Source organism: Fukomys damarensis, unplaced genomic scaffold, assembly GCF_012274545.1.
Source record: "Fukomys damarensis isolate Sample0158 unplaced genomic scaffold, DMR_v1.0_HiC HiC_scaffold_25, whole genome shotgun sequence".
Lineage (NCBI taxonomy): Eukaryota > Metazoa > Chordata > Mammalia > Rodentia > Bathyergidae > Fukomys > Fukomys damarensis.
In genome coordinates, this window is record NW_022900937.1 from 23,687,780 (window position 1) to 23,709,362 (window position 21,583).

Sequence of the window (21,583 nt, forward strand, 5' to 3'; positions counted from 1 at the left end):
GGATGAAGCTTTAAAAATCACAGTACTCCTCTGGCATGGTTATGGGCTCCCTGGGCTGAAGGCAACATAGGAAGGGTTCCAGCAGTGCCTGCCTGGGGACCTGATGAGCATGCTGTTCATCACACTTACTGAGCACTTCCTTATGTGAATCTTTTACTAGATAAGCAGGGAGACACTGGCGTGACCTGTTTCCTTTCAACTGACAAGAGTGCCATTTCTCTGAGACTTGCCCACTGTGTGCTGAGTTGCTGCTATCAGGAAGTGGGTCTGCATCTCAGAACTCAGAACTGAGCAGGCAAAGTGAAGTATGGCCCCAAAATATAACTTAACAATGAAAGCTTCCTTAAATAAAAATTTATTTAATTAAAACAAAAAAAATATGCAAGCTTGATTAAAGGGCAAATGGGCAGAATGGAATTCTACCAGGCTCTCATTTTGTTTGGCATGTTCTTAAAATTGAAAATTAATTTATTCTTGTTTTGTTTTGGTTTTGGTTTTTTGAGACAGGTTCTCACTATGTAGTTAAGACTGACCTGGAACTCACTATGTAGCCCAGGCTGGTCTCGAACTTACAGTGATCCTCCTGCCTCAGCCTCCCAAGTGCTGAGATTACAGGTATGCGCCACCATGCCTGGCGAAAATTAATTTATTCTTGCACTACTGGGTATGAAACCCAGAACTTTCACACTGAGCTATACCCCACCAGACCTTTTTTTATTTTTTATTTTATTTTATTTATTTATTTATTTATTTATTTATTTGTTTATTTATTTATTTCCCCAGTCCCAGGGATCAAACTCAGGACCTTGGGCTTGCAAGGCAGACATGGCGCCACTGAGCTAAATGACCCCACCACCTTTTTATTTTCTATTTTGAGACAAGTTCTGTCTGAATCACTGAATTCCCTGACTGGGCTCAAGCTTGTGATCCTTCTGTCTGAGCCTCTCTCAGTGCTGGAATTATAGGTGTGTGCCTCCACAACCAGTTTTAACATGGTTTTAGACCTAGATCCCTACACAGTCCAAAGAATAGTCCCCTAAGGAAAAAAAAAACCCTGGTTTCTTCTAGACTCAGCTGACCCTCCCCTACCACTTAAACATCCTGGCTAGCTGGGGAACATGGGTGACAGGCTCAGGGGTTTCCATTTGCATCCACTGGGCTCTCCACTAGCTCAGGCAGGGGTCAGAGATAAGCAGCAGAGTTACACTGTCATGTCCCCTACCAGCTTCCTGCATGGCATGTACATTTCTATCCTTTGTGAATAAGTATTTAGTTGGCTTGACTATTATGTGCCAGGCTGGGAGCTCTCCTGACGGTGGGGATGACAAATCATTCCAGAGTACTCTGTTAAATTCTAAACTAGAAAAAAATAATTCTAAGCTAGCAAGATGAAATAATAGAGGAACATGTTTTCCCTTCCCTCCTGTTCAGTGAATAGTGTTGGTTTAACCTAATCAATTAAATCAGGCTTAGGTTTTCATTATTTCCCTAATGAAAATGAACTCTTGCCCTGGGGCCCTGAGTCTGCCCCTTGAGACCCAAGCAGTCTTGGGTGTTGTAGTGCTCACCTCAGTAAGGCTTTCTCTTCCCTAGCATTGGGCCTTCCAAGGAGTCTTGCAGAGAGGCTGCAATTTCAGTATCTTTGCCCGCTTCCTTTGGCCTTTATCCCTGCTCAAGGCAGTGTGCAAGGAAACCAGGTGTAGCATTTTCATACTCCCAGCACAGTATGTCTCAGAGCAATGGCCTCTGAAGATGAGCTGGGGATGAGAGGTTCTCAGGACACTAGGCCTAGGACCCCTCTTGGAACATTGAGTATGAGTAACACGTGCCCACCCTTCAGGAAGTGAATGATTCTTCTGTCCAACTCCCTCTTATTTTGGAATCATAATTGAAAGCAAAAACAAGTTGTCCCTGTAAAGGGGAGAAGTAGTCATCTCTGACAGTCTCTCCCAGCGTGACTGCTGAGGGTCATTGTTGTCTCCAGTGATTGCCCTGTACTCTACTCATTCTATTCCTATTCCCCTTTCAACCTTTTGTCTTGTTCCTCTGCAGAATGGTGGTTTGGCCTGGAGTGATGATGCTGATGGAGGCCGAGGAAGAGAGATTTCCCGAGATTTTGCCAAGGTCTGTAAGACATCCTTTGTGACGAAGATGGGGAAGGTCTGCAGTGGGTTGTCCTTATTCTTATGGCTATAGTATCTCTGGTATAAGACTTTCTGAGGCAAAATGGAATGTTTCTTTGTGTTTTTTCCTTGGGGTGGGGACTGCAGCTATATGAACTAGACAGTGATCCTGAAAGGAAAGAGTTCCTGGATGACCTCTTCATCTTTATGCAGAAAAGGGGTGAGTGTGCTTGCCTTATCCTTATTTGTTGAATGCCTACTATGTGTCAATATACTATGTGCTATCCATACCCAGGACAAGGGACATTTACTGCCGATTGGGTCAGGATTTATATGAATAATTGACAGCCACGTTGAAGAAGGTAGAGAAGACTTTGGAAGAAAATGAATGGATTGATCATCTCCATTTGGCCCTGATTCTTATTGGGTCTCTTCTAATTCAAATACGCTGGACTCCACTTAAAGTAGCATATGGGTCTAGTCTCATAGAGACTGAAAGAGTAGAGATCCCAACTATATTTTGGGAGTCTGAAATGATTCCGTGGGAAGGGAAGGCCACTTTGTCTTTTTATCCATTGGCTTTTTTATTTTTGAAATCTACTGGCTTGGCTGGAAAATTTGTACAGTTTACTGTAGGCTATGTGGCATCTGCTTTATAATTTATCTTCCTGATCTCTGCCCGCCTTCCCTCTTCCTCCCCTCACTGTCAGCTGTAGCCATCACCACTGTAGACCCTTGCATGGCTGAGTAGAGCTCAGGGGCTCAACTTCCTAGTGTGACATCCTGTCCTGGCAATGGGTTCACCAGCCAGGTGAGCACTCAGGAAGCATTGCCAGAACCCCAGCCTCTTTAGAAGGTTCTTAGTTGTTCAGCCCATGCCTCTACCTTCACCCAACTCAAGAGACAACTGGAGAAAAGTGCTTCTCCCACCAGCCTCTACCCTGTGGATGCCTGATCATTCTTCCCCTGGGATCTGGGTCAGTGGCTTTACTGAAACTGAGAGTGACATTGTCTCTGTCCTAGGCTAAGCTGTAACCCCAAGAGTTAAAAATTCTGAGCATTCTTTATTGCTTTCCTTGGCTTGATCTGTCCTTCTCCCCTTCTCCCCTCCTTTCTCCCCCATTCCTTACCTTCCAAAGCCTATTGCCTTCTTGGTGCAGGGCTGTATTAACAAAAAGGCAACAGAAAGTTTTGAGTCTATGCTCCCTGTCTCCAGGCCTATCAAAGCAGTTTCAACAGCCCTAATTAGTTTACTCCACCAACGGTTATCTGGAGCTGGAGCTGGAGCTGGAGCGAGGAGCTAAAAAACAAGAGTATAATCCTGAAAGATAATGTGACTGGCAGCAGTGAAACTCCCTGGTTGCCCTGAGAGAGAGAAATCCACTTAATACTTTGGTCTCCCCTTCCAATTACCTTTTAATTATTTACAAGCTGTACAAGCCCAGCTGGTGCAAACCCGGGTGCTGATCCTGTCTCGGAGGGGCTGCCATAGCAATATAGATTTTAATCAGCTGTGCAGCACCACTGCTTTATTTTCCACTTTATTGTTTTTTGCCCTTCCCAGAAGGACTGTTAGAGGAAAATGTAAGTTGTGTCAGCCTCACCGAGAGTGATATTTGGCAATTGCTTACCGTTAGATGTCCTCACTGGACTGGGAGCTCCTCAAGGACATGCCTCTGTGCCCCTAGCATCAACAGGGCCGGGCCAGGAGGGTCTCAGGGAATTTTTGGTGTATGAGCAATTTGGTTTTCCTGTCACAGCCTGCCTAGCAAGGGGTGCTGCCTTGAGCTACTAGGTGTGTCTGCTTCCTTTCCACAGCCACCCTGTAATGGGAGGCAGCAGCAGAGAACAGTCTTGCTGCCTGTCTATTCTGGAGCAGCCACATTGCCATCTCTTATATTTTTGAGTGAGCCCAAAGCAGGAGTAAGTGACTCCCTTTGGTAAGTCAATTTGTGGTTTACTCAGGTCTTGCCTTCAGCACTTGTATCAAGTATTTTACTGTTTGCTGGCATCACCGCAGTAGGGGAGCAGATCAGTCTATCACTTGCGAGTGTCTCATGCAGAGTTCCTTGGCTGCAGCACTACTGACTCTAGGGGCTGAATTCCCCATTCTTGTGGGCAGTCCTGTGTGCTGTAAGGTATTTACAGTATCCATGGCCTATTCCCATGAGGTGTCAACAGCAACCTCCAGTCCTAACAACCAGAAACGTCTCTTAGATATTAGAAGCAGCCCCTGGTGAGAGCCACTGCTATAGGATGGTCAGAGTAAAGATAGAAAAAGTCTCTATAGAAATCTTCCTTCCAGGTACCTGAAGGTGGTCCTAAGTCAGGCATTAATCTCTATCCCTCTTAACTGAGTACCAAGGAGTGGGTGCTAGAAGCCCAATTTGAGGTGGAGAGTACTGTTTCAGGGCCCTAGGATATCCTCTCTCCTCTCTCTCATAGTCTCAACAAGAGTAGTGGATCAGAAGAGCTGGGAGCAGGCTGCTCTTTAAATTGTTTGGAGTTTGCTGTCTTTGCTCTTCATAAAAACAGTGAGGCCAAAGATCCTAGATGTGTGTGACTTACTCATCCCTCCCTGAGCAGAGTGGCTAGGGTACTCAGGCAGATCTTGTTAGCCGGGACCAAGGAGAGGCTTCACAGACCTCAGCAGCAGGGCAGCAAGCTGGTCCTAGAAAATCTGTGAAAGGTAAGTGGTAGATGCTCAGCTTGAGTGTGACAAGCCTGGAGATGTCCACCTCGGTGTGAGTGCAGCCAGACATTTAGACATGGGCCATTACAGAGGAAGTGGATGGGCTCCTGGGGAGATGACTGCAGCTGCAGATGATAAAACAGCTGTCCTGCTGGAGAGGGCACAGGCTGTGACTGTATGCTATCTCTTTTGCCTGTTGACACAATTGGGCAAATTAACCACAGCAGATGGCTCTTTCCTCTTTAGGTCTTCAAGTGTCTAGGCCAGACCAGGTCCCCTGCATGCTGAGCCCTCCCTGACCAGCACAGCACCCCACCAGTACAGGAGCCTAGGAGGAGTGGGTGGGCTGAGGCAGTGCTGTCTCTGGCTCAGTGTCTCTTGTGAACCTTGAGAGATGCAAGGCCTCTGGAGGCAGAGTACACAAAGCCAGGGCTCATCTCCACCTCCTCCGTGGTTTTGAGCAAATCCTTCCCCTGTGGGCCACACTTTTTTTTTTTTTTTAAATCTATAAATCAAGGAGGTTCATGTCCACTTGGAAGCTTCTCTGTTCTGTATTCTGTATCCGTGATTGTTCTTTTGAGCTCCCCCTGGGGACAAAAAACAAAGGAAGCAAAGCCCCTTTAAAGAATTTTCTGTCATATTAATTGTGTGCAGACTGTATCAAGAATCTCTAAGACCAAATGTTTCTTCCCTTTCTTTGCTAAATAATGGATTTCTTCTTTTGCTAACTGAAGCCAAATCAAATTATACAAGTTGCTCCAGATTCTCTTTCCCCTCTAGAATATCTCTCTAGAAAGCGTGGTTAGATTGCAGAGTTCCCAAGGGACTAATTTGTAAGTCTGATAAGCAAAAGCTATATATAAACAATTCCATTTTTCCTTCATCCCTGAGGAAGAAAAGCTTGTTCCCATTTTCCCTAGGAGGTGAACCAGCAGTGTGATCTCATTAGAGTTGGATGATGATGATGATGATGATGATGATGATGATGATTTTGCAGTTACTTTTATTTTTAACCCGTACCCTTAATAGAACTCTTTAATGCATCATCTGACCTGCTGCAACCCAAGCTGCAGCTCTGTGGAGTAGAAAGGGCAAAGGTTATCAGTCTGAGGTTAAGGTACTCAGCTAGGACCAGAGCACAAACTTTGCATCTATCTTCCAACTCCTACGCTAGCTCTTTCCTTTTCCCTGCACAGCATGTGAGACACTGGTTCCCCAGTACTGACAACCCTGTTCCTGGTTTTAGAGCAGCAGGCAAGCTTAGTCTGTCCTGCAGCATTCTGAGCCCCGCAGCAAGTGCTGAGCTCCTCCACTGGCCATTGTCCAGCAGAGAGAGGGTCCAACAGCATTTAGATGATTGATGCAAGAGGCATGACAATTTATAGCAAGGAGGCCGGTACTTGACAAGTCAGGATGGGATGGGGACACAGGAGACACACCCAGAACATGGCACCAGTAAGGCTGTTCTTTCCTGCCCTTGCCCCCCCACCCCTCCGTGGGTGCACCCGGCTAAGGAGCCACCTAGTCATGTGAAAGACAAGTTTTGTCAAGACCTCATGTAGAGTGGCCCTCTCACTCCTACCAGTTCTGGTCAAGGCTGCTCACTGACCTTGGTTTTCCCCAGTGGATTGTTAGATCTGTTTTTGATGTATATATACAAAGAATTTACTGTGGGAAAGGGCTGGGCTTGCCTCAGAGTATAGTCTGAGTGTTTTTCCTTCTGTTGTGTGCTTATCAATCCATCTTGGGCAAGGAAATGTCTGACATATATTGCTTGGCTTTTGATGAAGGCGGTTTCTTCTGTATTCTTTGTATCTTATAGTAAATGTTCTGTGCCCTGTACACTCTTCCTGATAATCTAAAATGTGTTGTCTTTGTCCGTTGAGATCAGTTTAGGGGCTTCGTTTTTTTTTAAGCAAAACATTTATTGGTACATTTTAGATATACATAATGATAACATTCATGACAAGGAATTTTTACCCCTTCATGATGTATCTCGCTTCTTTTCTTTCCCATTCCCCACTCCCTTCAACACTTGTTCTCCTCATTTGCAAAAGCTTTGTTTCTACTTTTTCCTTCTATTCTTTTTTCCTGTCCCTGCTTTCCTCCCTCCCTTCCTTGTTCTCTTTTTCATTTGAACATATTCTTCCCATTTCCCAATATTTATTAAACATTTTAGTCCTTATTTCCACTTTTCAGTTTCTCACACCAGAGAAACAATATGGTATTTAAACATGTATGTCTGATTTATTTCACTTGAGAATATGGTCTCAAGGTACATCCATTTAGCTAAGATGTGGGGTTTTTTTACACAGTGGTATACTATTCTGCCATAAAGAAAGTCGAGCTTATCATGTTGGTTAAGGGCTTCATTTTTAACTTCAGACCCAAATGAAAGTGTAAAATGCAAATGTTTGTCTCAGAATTAACCTTTTGTCTGAGGCCAGATCCTTTTCTCTCTACAGGTAATCTGGCTTGCTGCTGCTGCTGCTAAATACTCAGTTTTTCTTCCTCCCATCTTTAATAGTTATTTACTACCGTATAAGTACTCAGTTACACAATGATGGGACAGGAACTTAGTATTTGAAAGGCACAATTAATTTAAACAGCCCAGTTTTGTCATTAAATTTAGCCTCTTCCCCTTCAAAATCTTTTACTGGTACTCATAGCACATGGTAAAATTGAGTGATTTGATGCTTTTGCCTCTTTTGTTCCAGGATGAGCTAATAGTCAGTGAGTTGACAAAAGACTAATCTATAGAAAGGGTTTGGCCCACTTATTCCTGGGGACACCACAGAGTCTCAGAGCCTTCTGGCACAGATGGCATCAGAAGCACAGGCAGCTATGTGTACCCGGGCCAGTGGGCCCTTCTTGGCCACCTTCCACCCCTGCCCTGTTGAAGCTGTCAAGGGGTAGTGATGCACCAGCAGGCAGAGCAGAGAGGCCAGTAGCCCACCTCCTTCAGCTCTTTTTCCAACTTCTCTGAACAAAGGTTTAAGGAAAGATGGCATGGTCAGAGTCATGATTTCATCATCAGCCATAGCAGAATATATGACACATTCTGTTGAACTTCACCTGAAAGAATTAGTCCAAGCTGGAGTGCCTCCAACACCTCCCCCAAAATTATTAGTTTAAAATCAGCCTCCCAACATAGAACACCTAAAACACCCACACATTGCTGATGGTTATAAATGGGTGTAACAGCTTTGAAAATCTGTTTGAAAGGATTTATTAAAGCTTATTAAAGCTGAGTATGCTGAGCCTGCTAGCAGTTCCACTCCTGGAGGTGTACCCAACAGAAACAAGAGCTTCCATGCATGAAAGACATGTGCAGGAATATTCATAGCAGCACCTTTTATTGTAGCTAGAAACTAGAAAGCACGCAATTGTCCATCAGAAGTAGAATGGACTAATAAATTTTGGTGCAGTCATAAAGTGCAGTAAAAAGAATGCACTGCTCCTGCACACTCCCAAGACAGCCCTCACAGACCTAATAGTGAACAGAGGCCAAACACAAAAGATAATGTACTTTTAAAATTACATGCTATGTGATTCCATTTATATAAAGTTGGAGAAAATGCACATCAGAATAATGGCTGTTCCAGGGCCTTCTGGTGGGGTGGGAGTATGGGTGTTGTTGATCTAGGGAGAGAGATACAGGAAATCTCCCATATTTTGGCCTGAAGGCTGGTCACATGGTATAGATGGCAGTACAGATCCATTGTATGCTATTGTATGCCTATCTCAGTGCACCACACCATAGGTGAGTTAGACCTACTCAGTGGAATTTGGAGGTGGAAGGCTTACCTATGCCTTTAAGGACGTCCTCCCTGTGCTGCTGTGCAGAACAGTCCCAAGTACAGACTGTAGTGCAGACTTCTGGGTGTCCAATGAGCAGTTTTTACAAGAATAAAGCAGGGAAACATCACCAGTCATTTTCCTGTTTGTTTCTGGGGAGAAGGGCCAGAGCATGGTGAAAATGAATCTGCAGAAAATGGTCAGCAGGCTGGCTGGCCTTCCTGCCTAATGTGAGTCTGAACTCTCCTAAGCTCCCTGCTCAGCTCTCTTGACAGTCAGGCTATGAACATGATTAATCACCTTTTTCAAAGTCAGGAAAAAGCAGTGAGGGTGCCTGGCAGGGCCACGCCTTGGGTCCTGGGCCCTCACCCCTGACTAGTAGGCAGGAAGGCAGCCTTCATGAGCTGTTTAGGGCCCTGCCCCTAATTGCTACTGGCCTTCCCTGGAACGTACCCATTCTCTGCAATGGAAAGGAAGTAGCTTGCCCTTCAGCACTCTTGCCACGTCCTAGCTTTGTCTCGAGCCAGAGGCAGCCCCCTCTTCTCTTGCCCTCTTCCCTACCCCCAACTACAGCTGTATTATCTGAGTGGGAGGCAGGAAGGCAGGGTGCCAGGAAGCAGCTGGTGTTCTGCTGTATCTGCACTGGAAGCTGCTGAAGGCAGTGCTGGCCTGGGAGTGCCCATGCCTACCAACAGAGGTTAAAGCCCAGAGTCCTGTGGGCCTTACTGGGTCCCTTGCCCTTATAAAAGCCTTTGACTTCCCGTCCCTAGGGCTGCCTGGGGCTCCCTGGCTGAAATCTGATAAGGGGCCTCTTTGTTGCAACTGTCAGTCTCCTTTATTGAGTAGGGAACTAGAGACCAGTGGCATTTCTTGGGGTTCAGATAAGGCCCTGGGTTCCTGTCAGGGAGAGCATGATTAATTACCCTCAATCCTAGCTCCTGCTTTGATAGCAGTGACTGACAGTCTGCAGGCTTCCCTACCAAGTGCCCCCTAGGCATGTCAGGGTAGAGATATGGCCTCCTGCAGGGCCATACCAGTGACCTAAAGCTCTCTCCACTGGGTGTCTGCAGACTGCTTTTGCATTGATTGTGGGCATGAGCTTGCCACTGTGGTTGAGGAGTCTCCAAAGAGGAGGTCGTGGTCCAGCCTGTAGAGCAGATGGAGTCCCCATGCCTTCTCTGAAGGGCTGGGAGGAACCATTGCTCGTGGACTTGAACTTCACTGACCTTGTCTTAAGCACAGTAGGGGGCCTTCCCTGGAAAAGATCCCAAATCACTCATTACAACTGCCCCTAATTCAGGCAAGCTCCATAAGCCAAGTCATTCTCCCTTTGGGAATAATCACAACTACAAATTTTTGTTTTGATTTTTTATTCATAGGCTTTTAAGACCTGAGATCTTGAAGTCATCTAGTGCAAATTTCTCATTTCACTAAAGAGGAAACTTAGGCTAAAAGTGTTGGTCCCCCACATCCACCCCCCAGTAGTATGTATTGACAAGCTCAGCTAAAAGACCTTCCCCTCTTTCTTCATAGTAGAATCTCCTTTGGACAAGAGAGATGGCTGCCAGGGCCACCAGCACAATGCTAAGGGCCCAGTTGTTTTTCTTAGTTGTCAGAATTGAAGCCAGGGCAGGTGTTTTTATTTGTGTCATCCAGATGCACATGCTCACCTAAAGCTACACTCAGGACAGCTTCAGCTTGGTCTCCAACTATGAGCTGCTCTAACCCTTTAATAGAGAGCCAGCTGCAGGACACAGTGCTGATCCCCTTACTGATTTAGTCTCCAGAACCAGGGTGCCTGATAAAGAGGTCCCATGCAGGGAGGGTACACACACTGTGGGGTACAAGAAAGCAAGACTGTGGAACACCCAGGATGCCACCAACCTTCCTGTGCACCTGGCTCCTATGGGATTTTTCCAGGAATGACTGCTCTCTCGGGTGCTGGAGACAGGCCAGCTGACAGCTGCTAGCTGCTACTGTCAACCTTAGGTCCCCTTGCCTCCTCAGGACCTGTGTTCACCCTTGCCTCCCTTCCCTAGGCATTTGTCAGGCTCCTAATTCACTGACAGTTGAGACTTTGACTCTAATAAAATTTCTGCATTGGTAACAGTGTTACCCTTAAAAGGCACCATCTGAAATGGCTGGATAGTCAAGATGGACATAAGATCCTCTCTGAGGAGCTCTTCCTAGGCCATGTGAGCCACTCTGGAAATCTGTGGTTTATGTCCACTCTGCATCTTTGATAAAACCCACTGTACGCAGACTGCTCCTCCATCCTGTTTGCTGGCTGCCTCTGGATGAATGATGGTGGTTTCCAGAAGTGTAACCTGTTGTCTGTGTCTGAAGATTTACCGCCTCTGAGGAGATCAGCAGGAAACCGTGTAGTCTGAAAACTGCTCTCACGTGCAGTTCTGAAGCATGTGGTATCTGGCTGTGCAGGGTGATCTCCTTAAGGACTGTGCTTGCTCAGCTGGGCAGGCCTTGCCGTGTCACAGATGTCCTGGGCGCTCATACTCAGCCACCTCCACACTGGCACCTTCTTTCCCTTCCTTGAGGCCCTGCCATATGGAGCCTGGTTCCTTGACTTTTTCAAAATTCCGAACCCATCTGTTCTCCTGTTGCTGGTTCTCTTGCTGTGGGACTTGGAAGCAAACAGCTGAAACACTCTGGGCCTCAGCTCCCCCAGCTATTTAATGGTGACTGCGACCCATTAGAACCTGAGAGGAGAAGTAACTTCTTGTCAGGACTGTCAGTGTAGACACTCAAGAGTGTAGGTCTCCGCAAGCCTGGGTGCTGTGGGGAAAGTTCCCAAGTGAGCTCCCTTGGAACCCATTTTCTGACTCTGAGCAGCATGGTTTTTAGTCTGTGTGGGAGGCTCATTAATATTAGCCACCATAATATTGGAGGCTGATAAAGGACAGACAGTCCCAGCTTCACAGAGCTGACCATCGTCCTGGGTTGTCACACGGACATATAAGAAACATTCAGAGAGGAATTATTTGCTGCATTTGTTGAGGAGACCTAGAAATTCTGAGAGAGAGTAGACTGGGGTAGTTTGAGAGTTCTCCCTTGAGGGAGTGGACATGGAAGGAGGTTGGGGCAGTTCCTGTGGAGGCAGGTGGCTTCCAGCCCGAACAGGGGCTGGGTCACAGAGCTAGAGCAAGCATGGTTGGAGGGGTTTGTGAGAAGGCAGTGACAGGAGTTGGTGGTGCGTGTTTGAGTATTTCACGCATGGTGAGCAGCATGGCAGACCTGGGTCATGTGACTGGATGTGTGGTGTAGGTGGTGAGCAGTGAGTGCCATTGGAGGTTTTTAAACAAGGAAATGGGTGATGTGGTTGAAGCAGCACTTTAATAAGACTGTGCCTGTAGTGTACAAGGCAAGCATGTGGCCAGAGACCACTTTACCCATCTAATGGTAAACCAATAACCAGTAAGGGCCTGGGCCAGAAAGATCGTTGCTTTCAAGAGAGAGAGACCTCCAGGAAGTGAATCAGTAGATCCCTAACAGCCTGGGATTTGGAGGTAAAGGACAAGCAGAGCCGCTGCCCAGGACACTGGTGTCTCTGGGGATAGTGAAGGCGAGGTCAGTGTACATATCCAACTCTGAGATGAACAGCACATTTATGTAAATGCTGGAGAAGTCAGGTAGTGACCTGTGTGAGGGGACCTAAGTGATGCCCCAGAAAGTGTGGGGTAACCACAGCAGGGTGTGTGTCAGCGCACAGGCCTTTGAAAAGAAGTGGTGCCCAGCATTCCTGCCTGCCATTGGCCAGGCCCACCACCTCAGGCTTTTCTCTGTGGCCAGAGTAAGGTCCACTGGCTGGTCAAGGAAAGGGTCCTCAAGCAGGGTGGTTCCCTCCCCATCTTAGAAAAGAAACACTATCCTGCCTTAGCACCCTATGTGTCTATACACATAAGCTGTCCTTTGCTTCCTCCTGTGACTGAATGGTCCTATAAGAAAGAGTGGGGTGGGCGGGCAGTTCTGGGTGGGGAAAAAAATGCCTACATTAGAGGAGAGAAAGCAAGAGGACCACAAGCCAAATGGGCTCAAAACTACCAGGCAGCTCAGTGGGGCCTCAGTGCTGTGGGGGCAGGGAGAGGAGGAAGGGCAGGAGCAGCAGCCTGTGTACAGTAAAAGGAGCTGACCATCAAAAGGCAACAAGTCTCTTACCCTGCCCCGGACGGTGACCCTTCCCTGTGGAATTCTCCCCTTTAACCTCCAGATCATTAATCCTGGGGCTGCCAAATGACAGTCATCCATCACGCCTCCTGACGAGCATCCCAGCCACCGTGAAAGGACCTGGCCCCGCCCTCCCTGTGTCCCTTGGTGCTCATTAGTAGCCCTTCCTGCCCCGGTGCCAGGTTTCCTAATCAAGTCCCTGGCTCTTCTCACTTCCCCTTGGGGCCGGTAGGCGGAAGCTGCTCTGACCCACCCTTTTTCTAGAGCCAGGGAGGGGGTGGGTGATTAGTGGAGAGAGAATTGTTGAGTGGCTCTGCATTCCCCCGAGACCTGTGTGTCCAGCAGCTCCGTCGACATGGTGAGGCACACAGAACAGAAGGGAGCCTCGTCTTTGTCCTGCAGCAGGAGAGGAGAATGCAGGCCACAGGCAAAGGCACACGCTGTACGTGAATGGCATTTGGGAGCTCCCAGACCAGGAGATGAGGAAGGCTTCCCAGAGCAGTGGAAGTTGCCAAATCATGGAAAAAATCCCAACATGCCACCAAAAAACACAAAACACGTGGAATTCATCTCATCTGGCTCTTATATTTACCAGATAGGAAAACCGATCCAGAAAGGCCAGTCCTCTTGCCTGAGGTCACACAGCCTGAGAGTTGAGCCTGTCTTCTTTGACCTAGAGAACTGACTCTAGTCAGGTAGCTTCCAGGCTTGGGGAGCTTTAGTCAAATCCCACTTTTAAACAGATGCATAAACACCATTTCCCATTCAAGTAACGGTGAGCATGCCCAGAAGTCTTATATTTCCCTCCCCTTCTCATTGGATGGTCACAGGAACCCCCATCAACCGGATCCCCATCATGGCCAAGCAAATCCTGGACCTGTACATGCTGTATAAGCTGGTGACAGAGAAGGGAGGCCTGGTGGAGATCATCAACAAGAAGATCTGGAGGGAAATCACCAAAGGCCTGAACCTGCCCACCTCCATCACCAGCGCTGCCTTTACTCTCAGGACCCAGTGAGTGGCCAGGGCTGGGGAAGGAAGCCAGAGAAGCCGGGGAAAGGGGATGATTTAGTCCCGAGGCAGGGAGGAAGGAAGGAAATTCCAGTGTACAGTAAGCCAAAGGAGTGAATTCCTGAGCCAGCAGTGAGCTTGACAGATGACTGCTTAGCTAGACCAGGTAATAGAGTTACTCTTGACCTGGTGTCTCTTGTGTGTTGGTTCTTTACCTTTCTGTTTTCCCTAAACCTCACAGTCAATCCTGAAGAGACATTGTGCCATTTTTCAGATTACCAAAACTAATTCTCTGAGATTAAATGATTTGTCCAAGGCCATCCCGGCCCCTAAGTGGTCAACCTGAGATTCAAACCCGGGCTCCTAGGCTCCTATCTCAAATCCACAAACTCTCTGGCACTGTTCCCAAGGATCACTTCTGCCTCAAGTGGCCATCCCATCTGCACCCAGTCTCCGTGGGGTTGCTGCTATACCAAGAAGTAGTAGTGGAGAATGAGAGCCAGAGACAGGAAATGGAACAGTTGACATATCAGTCAGATAGTGTGGCATGGCCTCCTTGTTCAATGGAGGAGGGTTTTATTTATTAGGGGCTTTTCCAGTAAGAGCTAGAGACAGCTGTAACCACAGTGGGAAGCTTCTTGGGAGAGACTTGCTTCTTGGAACATAGGACACTAAAGACAGAACTCCTGGGTCCTGTGCCCAGTGGAGAGGATTGTTTGCTTCAGACAAGTCTAACTTGCACAAATGAGATCAAGAGGCCAGGAAGGCTTGGGCCTTGTATCCCTCAAAGCACCAAAGTAAATGTACAGATAAGCTGAGATGTTAGTCATTTCCCTTAATGAATAGTGCTTGTGATTTGAGCCATGTTGCAGGTAGGAGTAGGAGGAGTCTGGGCAGTTCATCCAGTGGCCCCAGACTTTGTAAGCACACCCTATTCTCTGCCCAGTGGAGGCTGCTCCCAGAGACCATTGCCAAGCCTGGGCAGTCTGTGCCGCTGGTTTGGTGGTTCTCCTTGTTTCTTTCTTCCCTGCAGGTACATGAAGTATCTCTATGCCTACGAATGTGAGAAAAAGGCCCTGAGCTCCCCTGCTGAGCTGCAGGCTGCCATCGACGGCAACCGCAGGGAGGGCAGGCGGCCTAGCTACAGCTCCTCCCTCTTTGGCTACTCACCCACTGCTGCCACTGCTGCTGCTGCTGCTGGGGCCCCTGCCCTTCTCTCACCACCCAAGATCCGCTTCCCAGTCCTGGGGCTTGCCTCCAGCAGTGGCACCAGTGCCAGTGGTCCTCGGCTGTCACCAGCAGCCACTCTCAGGAAAGGTCAGCAGGCCCTTGGGGAGAAGGGAAAAACCCTGTGTCCCTGTGTCTGAGATGGGGTTGTGGGTGGCAGGGGTGAGTATGGGCCAGCTCCAGTTCCTTTGCAGGTGACGGGGTCCCCACAACCACAGTGCCCGTGCCAAATCGCCTGGCTGTGCCCGTGGCTCTGGCGGGGCCACAGGCAGGGAGTCGGGTGGCCGCACTGGAACAGCTGCGGGAGCGTCTAGAGTCAGGGGAGCCAGCCGAGAAGAAGGCAGCAAGGCTGTCAGAGGAGGAGCAGCGCCTGGTACAGCAGGCCTTCCAGCGTAACCTTTTCAGCATGGCACGGCAGCTGCCTGTGAAGATCCGTATCAACGGCAGGGGTGGGTGTGTCATTGCAGCCTCAGCTCCACACCTGGGGCAGGGTGGGCGAGTTGCACAGTCCTGACCCTGAAAGAGCCGCTGTGTTCTCAAGATGCTGGGATCTTGGGGCAGGGGGAGAGGGCACTAGAGGCTGCCTCAGGCCATGCCCTGTTCCCTTCAAGGAGGTGGGAGTATAGGAGGCTGTGCTCCCTCTCCAGTGGCCTTTTGATCAGTCTAAACCAAAGGGCTTGGCTGCCCTGTGGTCCCTCACAGATGCAGGTCAGCACAGGGCACGGTGGTCAGGTTCAAGAGGGTGACACCCTATGATCCCGAAGCCCAGCAAGGTGCCAGGAGCCCTTGGGAACACAAGGCTGTAGGAAACATTAGGATGCATAACATATCTTTTCCATTCCCCCTCCACTTTTTTAAAGTGCCCGCTTCTCTTCACAAACCACACACTACATTTCTTTTGTTTCTCCTGTGCTTCCCCTTTCACACACCTGTCCTTCACCATTCTTGCCAAGGTGAGTGAGTAATGCTGAAGGAGGCAGGTATGAAGGGAGCAGTCACTGTCAGCCCCACTTTCCTAGTCGAGGAGAGGACAGATATCCTGGCCCTGCACAAAGCCAGGTTAAAATAAAAGCTGCTCACCTGAAAAAATTCTTGGCTCTCCATTACAGGTGGAGGGCCAAGTGCTGAGGGCAAAAGCCCCCTCTCTATAGAACTCACCATTAAGGGACAGTAGCACAGAGTTTGTCCCCAGAATCGGGGTACTTCCTGTCTGGCTTCCAGACTGTTGTGTGGCAGATCTGGTTAGGATTTGTGATCCACATCCACAAGGCTGGTGCCTATGGTTGGGCCAGGCCAGCCTGCTCACTGGGAGAGGAGGGCATTGGAGATTTGGTGAGCTCAGTCTCCACCAGCCCATGAGCTCAGGAGATGGTCATATTGGTGCTCTCTAACAGCACCAGAGGACAGTGGGAGTCCTGACCTGGCCAGTTTCTCCCTATCCTAGCAGAAGACAGAGGAGAAGCCTCAGCTGCTGCGCTGAACCTGACCCCAAGCAGCATTGGGAGCATTAACATGTCTGTGGACATCGATGGTACCACCTACTCAGGTAGGCCCCGGCCAGCCACTGTGCCATCCCTTGCTGGCCCTGCTGTCACCCTCAGGCCCAGATGCACATGGGATGCTTCCTGCCAGATTGTTAGTAGGATGATAGGTTCCCTCTATGTTTACAGAATCCCTTCCTCTAACCAGTTTGATCAATGTGAGGTTTTCTAATAAGTGCTGCGTCCATACCCTTAGATATTGTACTGAAGGTTAAGTCGGAGTCTGCCATGCACAGGTCGCCTTTCTGACTGCAAAACACTCATAATACATTATCAGTCATTTCCTGGCTTTAAAGTAGACTAAGGACTGAGACCCCAGCAGCAGAATCTGAATGCTGCTGGATCAGCCTGTTTGGTTAGTTGACTTAGCACCTTGACCAAGTCTTTCCAGGATGTTTGACTTAGTACTCAACAAAACAGAAGTCCTTTTCTCCTACCACCTCACTGGTTAGGGATGGGCATGGGGACAACCTGTCTGAATCTTGTCAAGCACCCTGGATGACTGGTGGCCACAGAACTGGCCAGGATGTCGCCTGTTTTTTCTGAAGGTATGGAGTGTCACCAGCTGGGGAGGTGGCCAGTGCAAGGAGTGTGAAGCCCTGCGGCCACACATTCCTTGGAAATGGGGCATTTCACCAGGCTTGCACCTATCCATTTAAATCATCTGTTCTGGAGGTTGCCCCCCATGCAGCACCACCCTGCAGGCTTCCTAAGGTCCCTTTCACACTCTGGATCTCTGCTGAGACAGTTGCCACAAGGACATCTGCCAGTGCCTTGCATCATCCTGTGTCTGCGAGCCACATTCAGAGGACTTTGCCTGGCCCAGGAGCCCATAGAAAACATAAGGCCTAGTGGCTCATAGAGAGAGGCTAGGGGCTGGGGTTTAGGTCCCGGAGAGAGCAAGAAGCAAGAGCTGGGGACCAGACCTTTGTGTCTTGTCTCTCCAAGAGAATAGACAGCTTCTTCCCTCTCACGAGTGGGAGGGTCAGGAGCTCAGGCTTCCTACACCCCTGAAGAGAAGGGAGCCAGTCACCTACTCCACCACTGTAGTCCCTGTGCTGGTGCTCTTTCCCAGGGGTTAGGGTGAAGGTCCTGAGAGCATCCCAGCCAGGCCTATCCAGGCCTCCCTTCCACCAGCTCTGCCTCTGTCAGTCCTGCCCTGCAGCCTCCCATCCTGTGTCAGCCATACTTCTCTCACCCCAGAGCATCCAGAAGGTCAGATCTCAGGAGTCTGTTCCCGCTCAGAGTCTAAGGGCCTCCTTGGTTGTGGGTAGCACTAGACTTCCCAAGTAGTACCAAAGCCCTGTCGTGCCGCCCTGCTGTCCACTTACCTTTCCAGCCCCATCTGCTGTAGCCCTAGTAACTGACACTCCCTGGTTGCCCTTTCTGCTGTGATCAGGTGTCTGGCTCCCTGGAACTGCCTTCCCTTAGCTACTGCCTCTTTTCCAGCCCTTGAGCAACATCTCTGCCTGTAGGACCCCTCTGTGCTCTTACAGCACCCTGCAGTGGGCGCTCAGGCATTTACGTTTGTGCCCTTGGCAGCCCAGGCAGGAGAACCGGAGGGTCTCTGTATGTATCCAGCACAGTGCCAGGTGTGAGGGCCACAAGGGAGCCTGCAGTGGGTGCTTGTTGGTGATGGATCTGCATCTATTCCCCTAGGTGTGCTGTTTGCCCAGAAGCCCATGGTTCACCTCATCACAGGCCCCACTGCCCAGAGTGTCGTCGGAAGCAGCTCTGGCGGTGGTGGCAGCAGCAGTGGTGGCTCTCACTGTTCACAGAGTCCTACCTCTTCCCGGGGCACCCCCAGTGCGGAGCCCTCCACCAGCTGGTCTCTCTGACAGCAGCACCCAGCTGCCTCTGCCCTGCCCTCTAGCCAGGAGTGGCAGAAGCTGCCGCACAGAATTTACCTCGTCTCACGGAGCCTGTTGTTCAGGGACTGGGTGTGTCCATCTGTCCAGGCTCCATTCAGGTCCTGCTGTCCTCTGGGGGCAGGGATAGGTGGGAGGGGCAGGACAGGGCAGCGTTGTCCAATCAGGGATCATCCTGGAGGCCTGGGCAGGGGTCTGGTAGCCCTACTTCCTCCAGGGTCCCCGCCTGTCTCCTACCCCGGGGCACAGTGTATCGACAATCTGTAAGCCGACACAGGGCTGGACGCCTCCACTTCCTTCCCCCTTAATTTATTTCCCTTCCTCCACTTTCTGCCATTACCCCAGGGTCACTGGTCTCATCCTCTGTGTGGCTCCCTCATTTTTAAATCCTGTGTGGGCTGCTGGGGCCAAGTGACTGCCTTCATGGCTCTCAGCTGCTGAGCATGGGTTCCACCCTCCCAGCCCTCCTGTCTGCTCTTGGTTCCCAGAGGCTGGGGTCCCTCAAATCCAAATCTAACATCAGACCTCAGGGCCCCATGTCCCCCTCTAGTGGGGGACACCTGAAAGAGCACAGGGCAAGCTTCAGGCCCGGGACTCTGGGCATCTGCCAGGATGGGTGAGGGCTTGGACTACCTGGGCCCTGGTACCCACTTCACGGGACCCCACGCAACCCTCCCTTACCTCAGGATCTCCATTTGCCTTTGTTGGCCACTCTCCCACCTTAGCTTCCTTGTCCCTGCCCTGTCACAGTCTCTTGGGGCCATCTCTGCCCCACCAGCCCCAGATGCGCTGATATCAGGTCACTGAAATACCTCAGATTTGTAATTGTTGACGTTTGATTCTTCAGGAAGTATTTGCATCTCTGAAATCTTTTTTATATATGTTTTGCTGACTTTGGTATTTTATTTTTAAATTTTTGTTGTTGTTGTTGTTGTTGTTGTTATAGCACCAAAGAAGAAGTAAGAGCAGATCACCACAGCCAGGTGCACTTGGTAGCCAGCCCCTTGGCCCTACCCATGCACCCTGGAGGGAGGAAGCAGGCGGGGTGACTCAGGGATCCCTGAGGCAGTAGAGTGGGGTGGAGAGGCCTGTGCTTGCCTGCAGGGCCAGAAACTATGCCAGTCCCAGGACATCCCTGACCGTGCCACTGCCCCTGCCCTGCCATGCATACTGTGGGGCCATGCTGCCTGCCGGAGCCCACCACCAGGGAGTGGGAGTGGGAGTGGGAGGTGCCAGGGCTGGTACAGGCTACTCCTTCCCACAGTGCCACTTGCACAGGTCACCTCAGCCGGGCATGCTGCCACTGTTACTCCTGGGCTCAGTCCTGTCCAGGAAGAGAAAGGGAAATGAGAAGCTCATGCACAGACATACCTCAACCCAGCCAGCCACTCCGCTGGCCTGCGCTCCTCCCCGCCCCGGCCCTCTACATGCCCGTGCATGCGCGCGCGTGCGCACACACACACACACACACACACACACACAGCCCACCTGCCCACCCACTGCAGGCTGCCCTTTGCCTGCAGAAACCTTGCCCAGCTGTGGTAGGGAAGGGACAAGGTTCTGGTACCAGTGCAGAGGCCCAGTGGCCAGCATTGGCCTACCTCCCTCTGAAGTGTGTCAGACACTTGGCCAAAGTGTCTTTCTCAGGGTTTGGTCACGAAGGATGGACTCTCCCACCCAGAGGATATGGGGACATGCACCAGGTCTCTGGTCACAGGCCCTCCCCTTTTCGTTCTTACCTGGCCGTGTGCCCAGCCCATCCCTCAGCGCCCCAACCTGGGCCTGGTCCAGCCTGAGCAGGGCATCTAAGGGTGCTTTGTCCCCTGTCCCTTTGTATTCCAACAGCAGTGTGGTAGCACACAGGTAGCCTAGGCAGTAAGTACATACCTCAGACGTTCTCGCAAGTGTCTGTATATGTCGTGGTTGTTTTCTTACATGTTCTGAATGTTTATATTTCAATAAACCTCTACCTCTTCACACGGCAGGCCTCAGTTGCTTTGCTGACTCTTCCACTGTGCAGGGACCTTAGGGTGATGGGGCCAGGTGGCTGCTCCTCATCCCTGGGCTTCCCTGACCTGTCCTCCCCAGAGCACTCAAGCTTATCTGCTGGTGGCAGGGTGCTCAGCATGGCCTGATCACCAAGACTGACTCTAGTGAGTCACATTGGTGGTGTGACAGGCCCAGGCCCTAGGATATCTCATTGGCTCAGCAAGCCCCAGCTGAGCACCTGCTGGGCCAGATGCAGAGAAGGCACAGTGTCTGGACAAAGATGGGGTATTTTGTTTGTTTGTTTGTTTGTTTGTTTTGCAGTGCTGGGAATTAAACCCAAAGCCTTAGAAGTAAATTATAAACCCTGCCTTTTTGATGTTTTAATTTGAGACGGGTCTTGCTGAGTTGCCCAGATTAGGCTAAAACTTGAGATACTCCTGCCTCAGCCTCCCAGTACACTGGGATTACAAGTGTGCGCCATCATGCTCAGTTACAGACCTGTTCTTTTGGATCCTACGTGATCTGGGCTCTTAATAGGCTGTGGGATGGAAAGCTGGGGCAGCTCAGAGGTCATCTTTGGGTGGCTGCAGAGGTGGTAGTGTTAAGCTGGAAGAACAGGTCTGGTCTGTATGAACCAGCATCTGTGGCTAATGATGAGGGACAAGGATGGAGGTGAGGTTTGGCACAGCTGGCATAAGAATGGATCCAGGCTGAGGGACTTCGGAGCCTCAGAAGATGTGTTTTAAGCCAGGTTCCGGCTTGGGCTCTTTTAAAAGAGTGACCGAGGCCCTGGTGCCATGTGGACCATGGGACAGACACCCCAGGAGGACTTGAGCCAGACCCAGATTACTCAGCTCCTCTACCTAGACACGTGCTGGGCATGGCTCGAAGTATGCAAAGGTGAAGCCCTGGTGTCTGGGACAGTGCGTGTGTACCTGTCTGTGCCAACCTCTGACGGTCTGGCAGAGACCCCTTTCTCTGCTATTGGAAGTGCTAGAAGGGTGGCATCAGGATAGTCCTGAGCTGCCGCTTTATGATCTTGAGAATCTTTTGAAAGAAATAAATCCTTTAGTACTTTGCTGGCACCCAGTCATGGGTATGACACTTCCCAGCCACCAGTGCCTCATAGATGGTGAGTGGGCCTCACCAAGG

General features: G+C 49.9%; 1 protein-coding gene across 4 annotated transcripts in view; it reads left to right on the plus strand.

The window, feature by feature from the left end:
• Arid3b (AT-rich interaction domain 3B) overlaps positions 1-20,807 on the plus strand; it is a 44,434-nt gene extending 23,627 nt beyond the window's left edge. Inside the window, exons 2-8 of one of the 4 annotated variants that reach the window (XM_010626676.3) lie at positions 2,053-2,124; positions 2,271-2,343; positions 13,626-13,809; positions 14,840-15,123; positions 15,228-15,482; positions 16,478-16,579; positions 18,234-20,807. In XM_010626676.3, coding sequence (XP_010624978.1) covers positions 2,053-2,124; positions 2,271-2,343; positions 13,626-13,809; positions 14,840-15,123; positions 15,228-15,482; positions 16,478-16,579; positions 18,234-18,412 — 1,149 coding nt within the window. In that variant the 3' untranslated portion in view covers positions 18,413-20,807. The remainder of the gene's footprint in view (positions 1-2,052; positions 2,125-2,270; positions 2,344-13,625; positions 13,810-14,839; positions 15,124-15,227; positions 15,483-16,477; positions 16,580-18,233) is intronic. The other 3 variants (XM_010626680.3, XM_010626689.3, XM_010626693.3) reach the window with 3 other exon arrangements.
• The last annotated feature ends 776 nt before the right edge of the window (positions 20,808-21,583 follow it).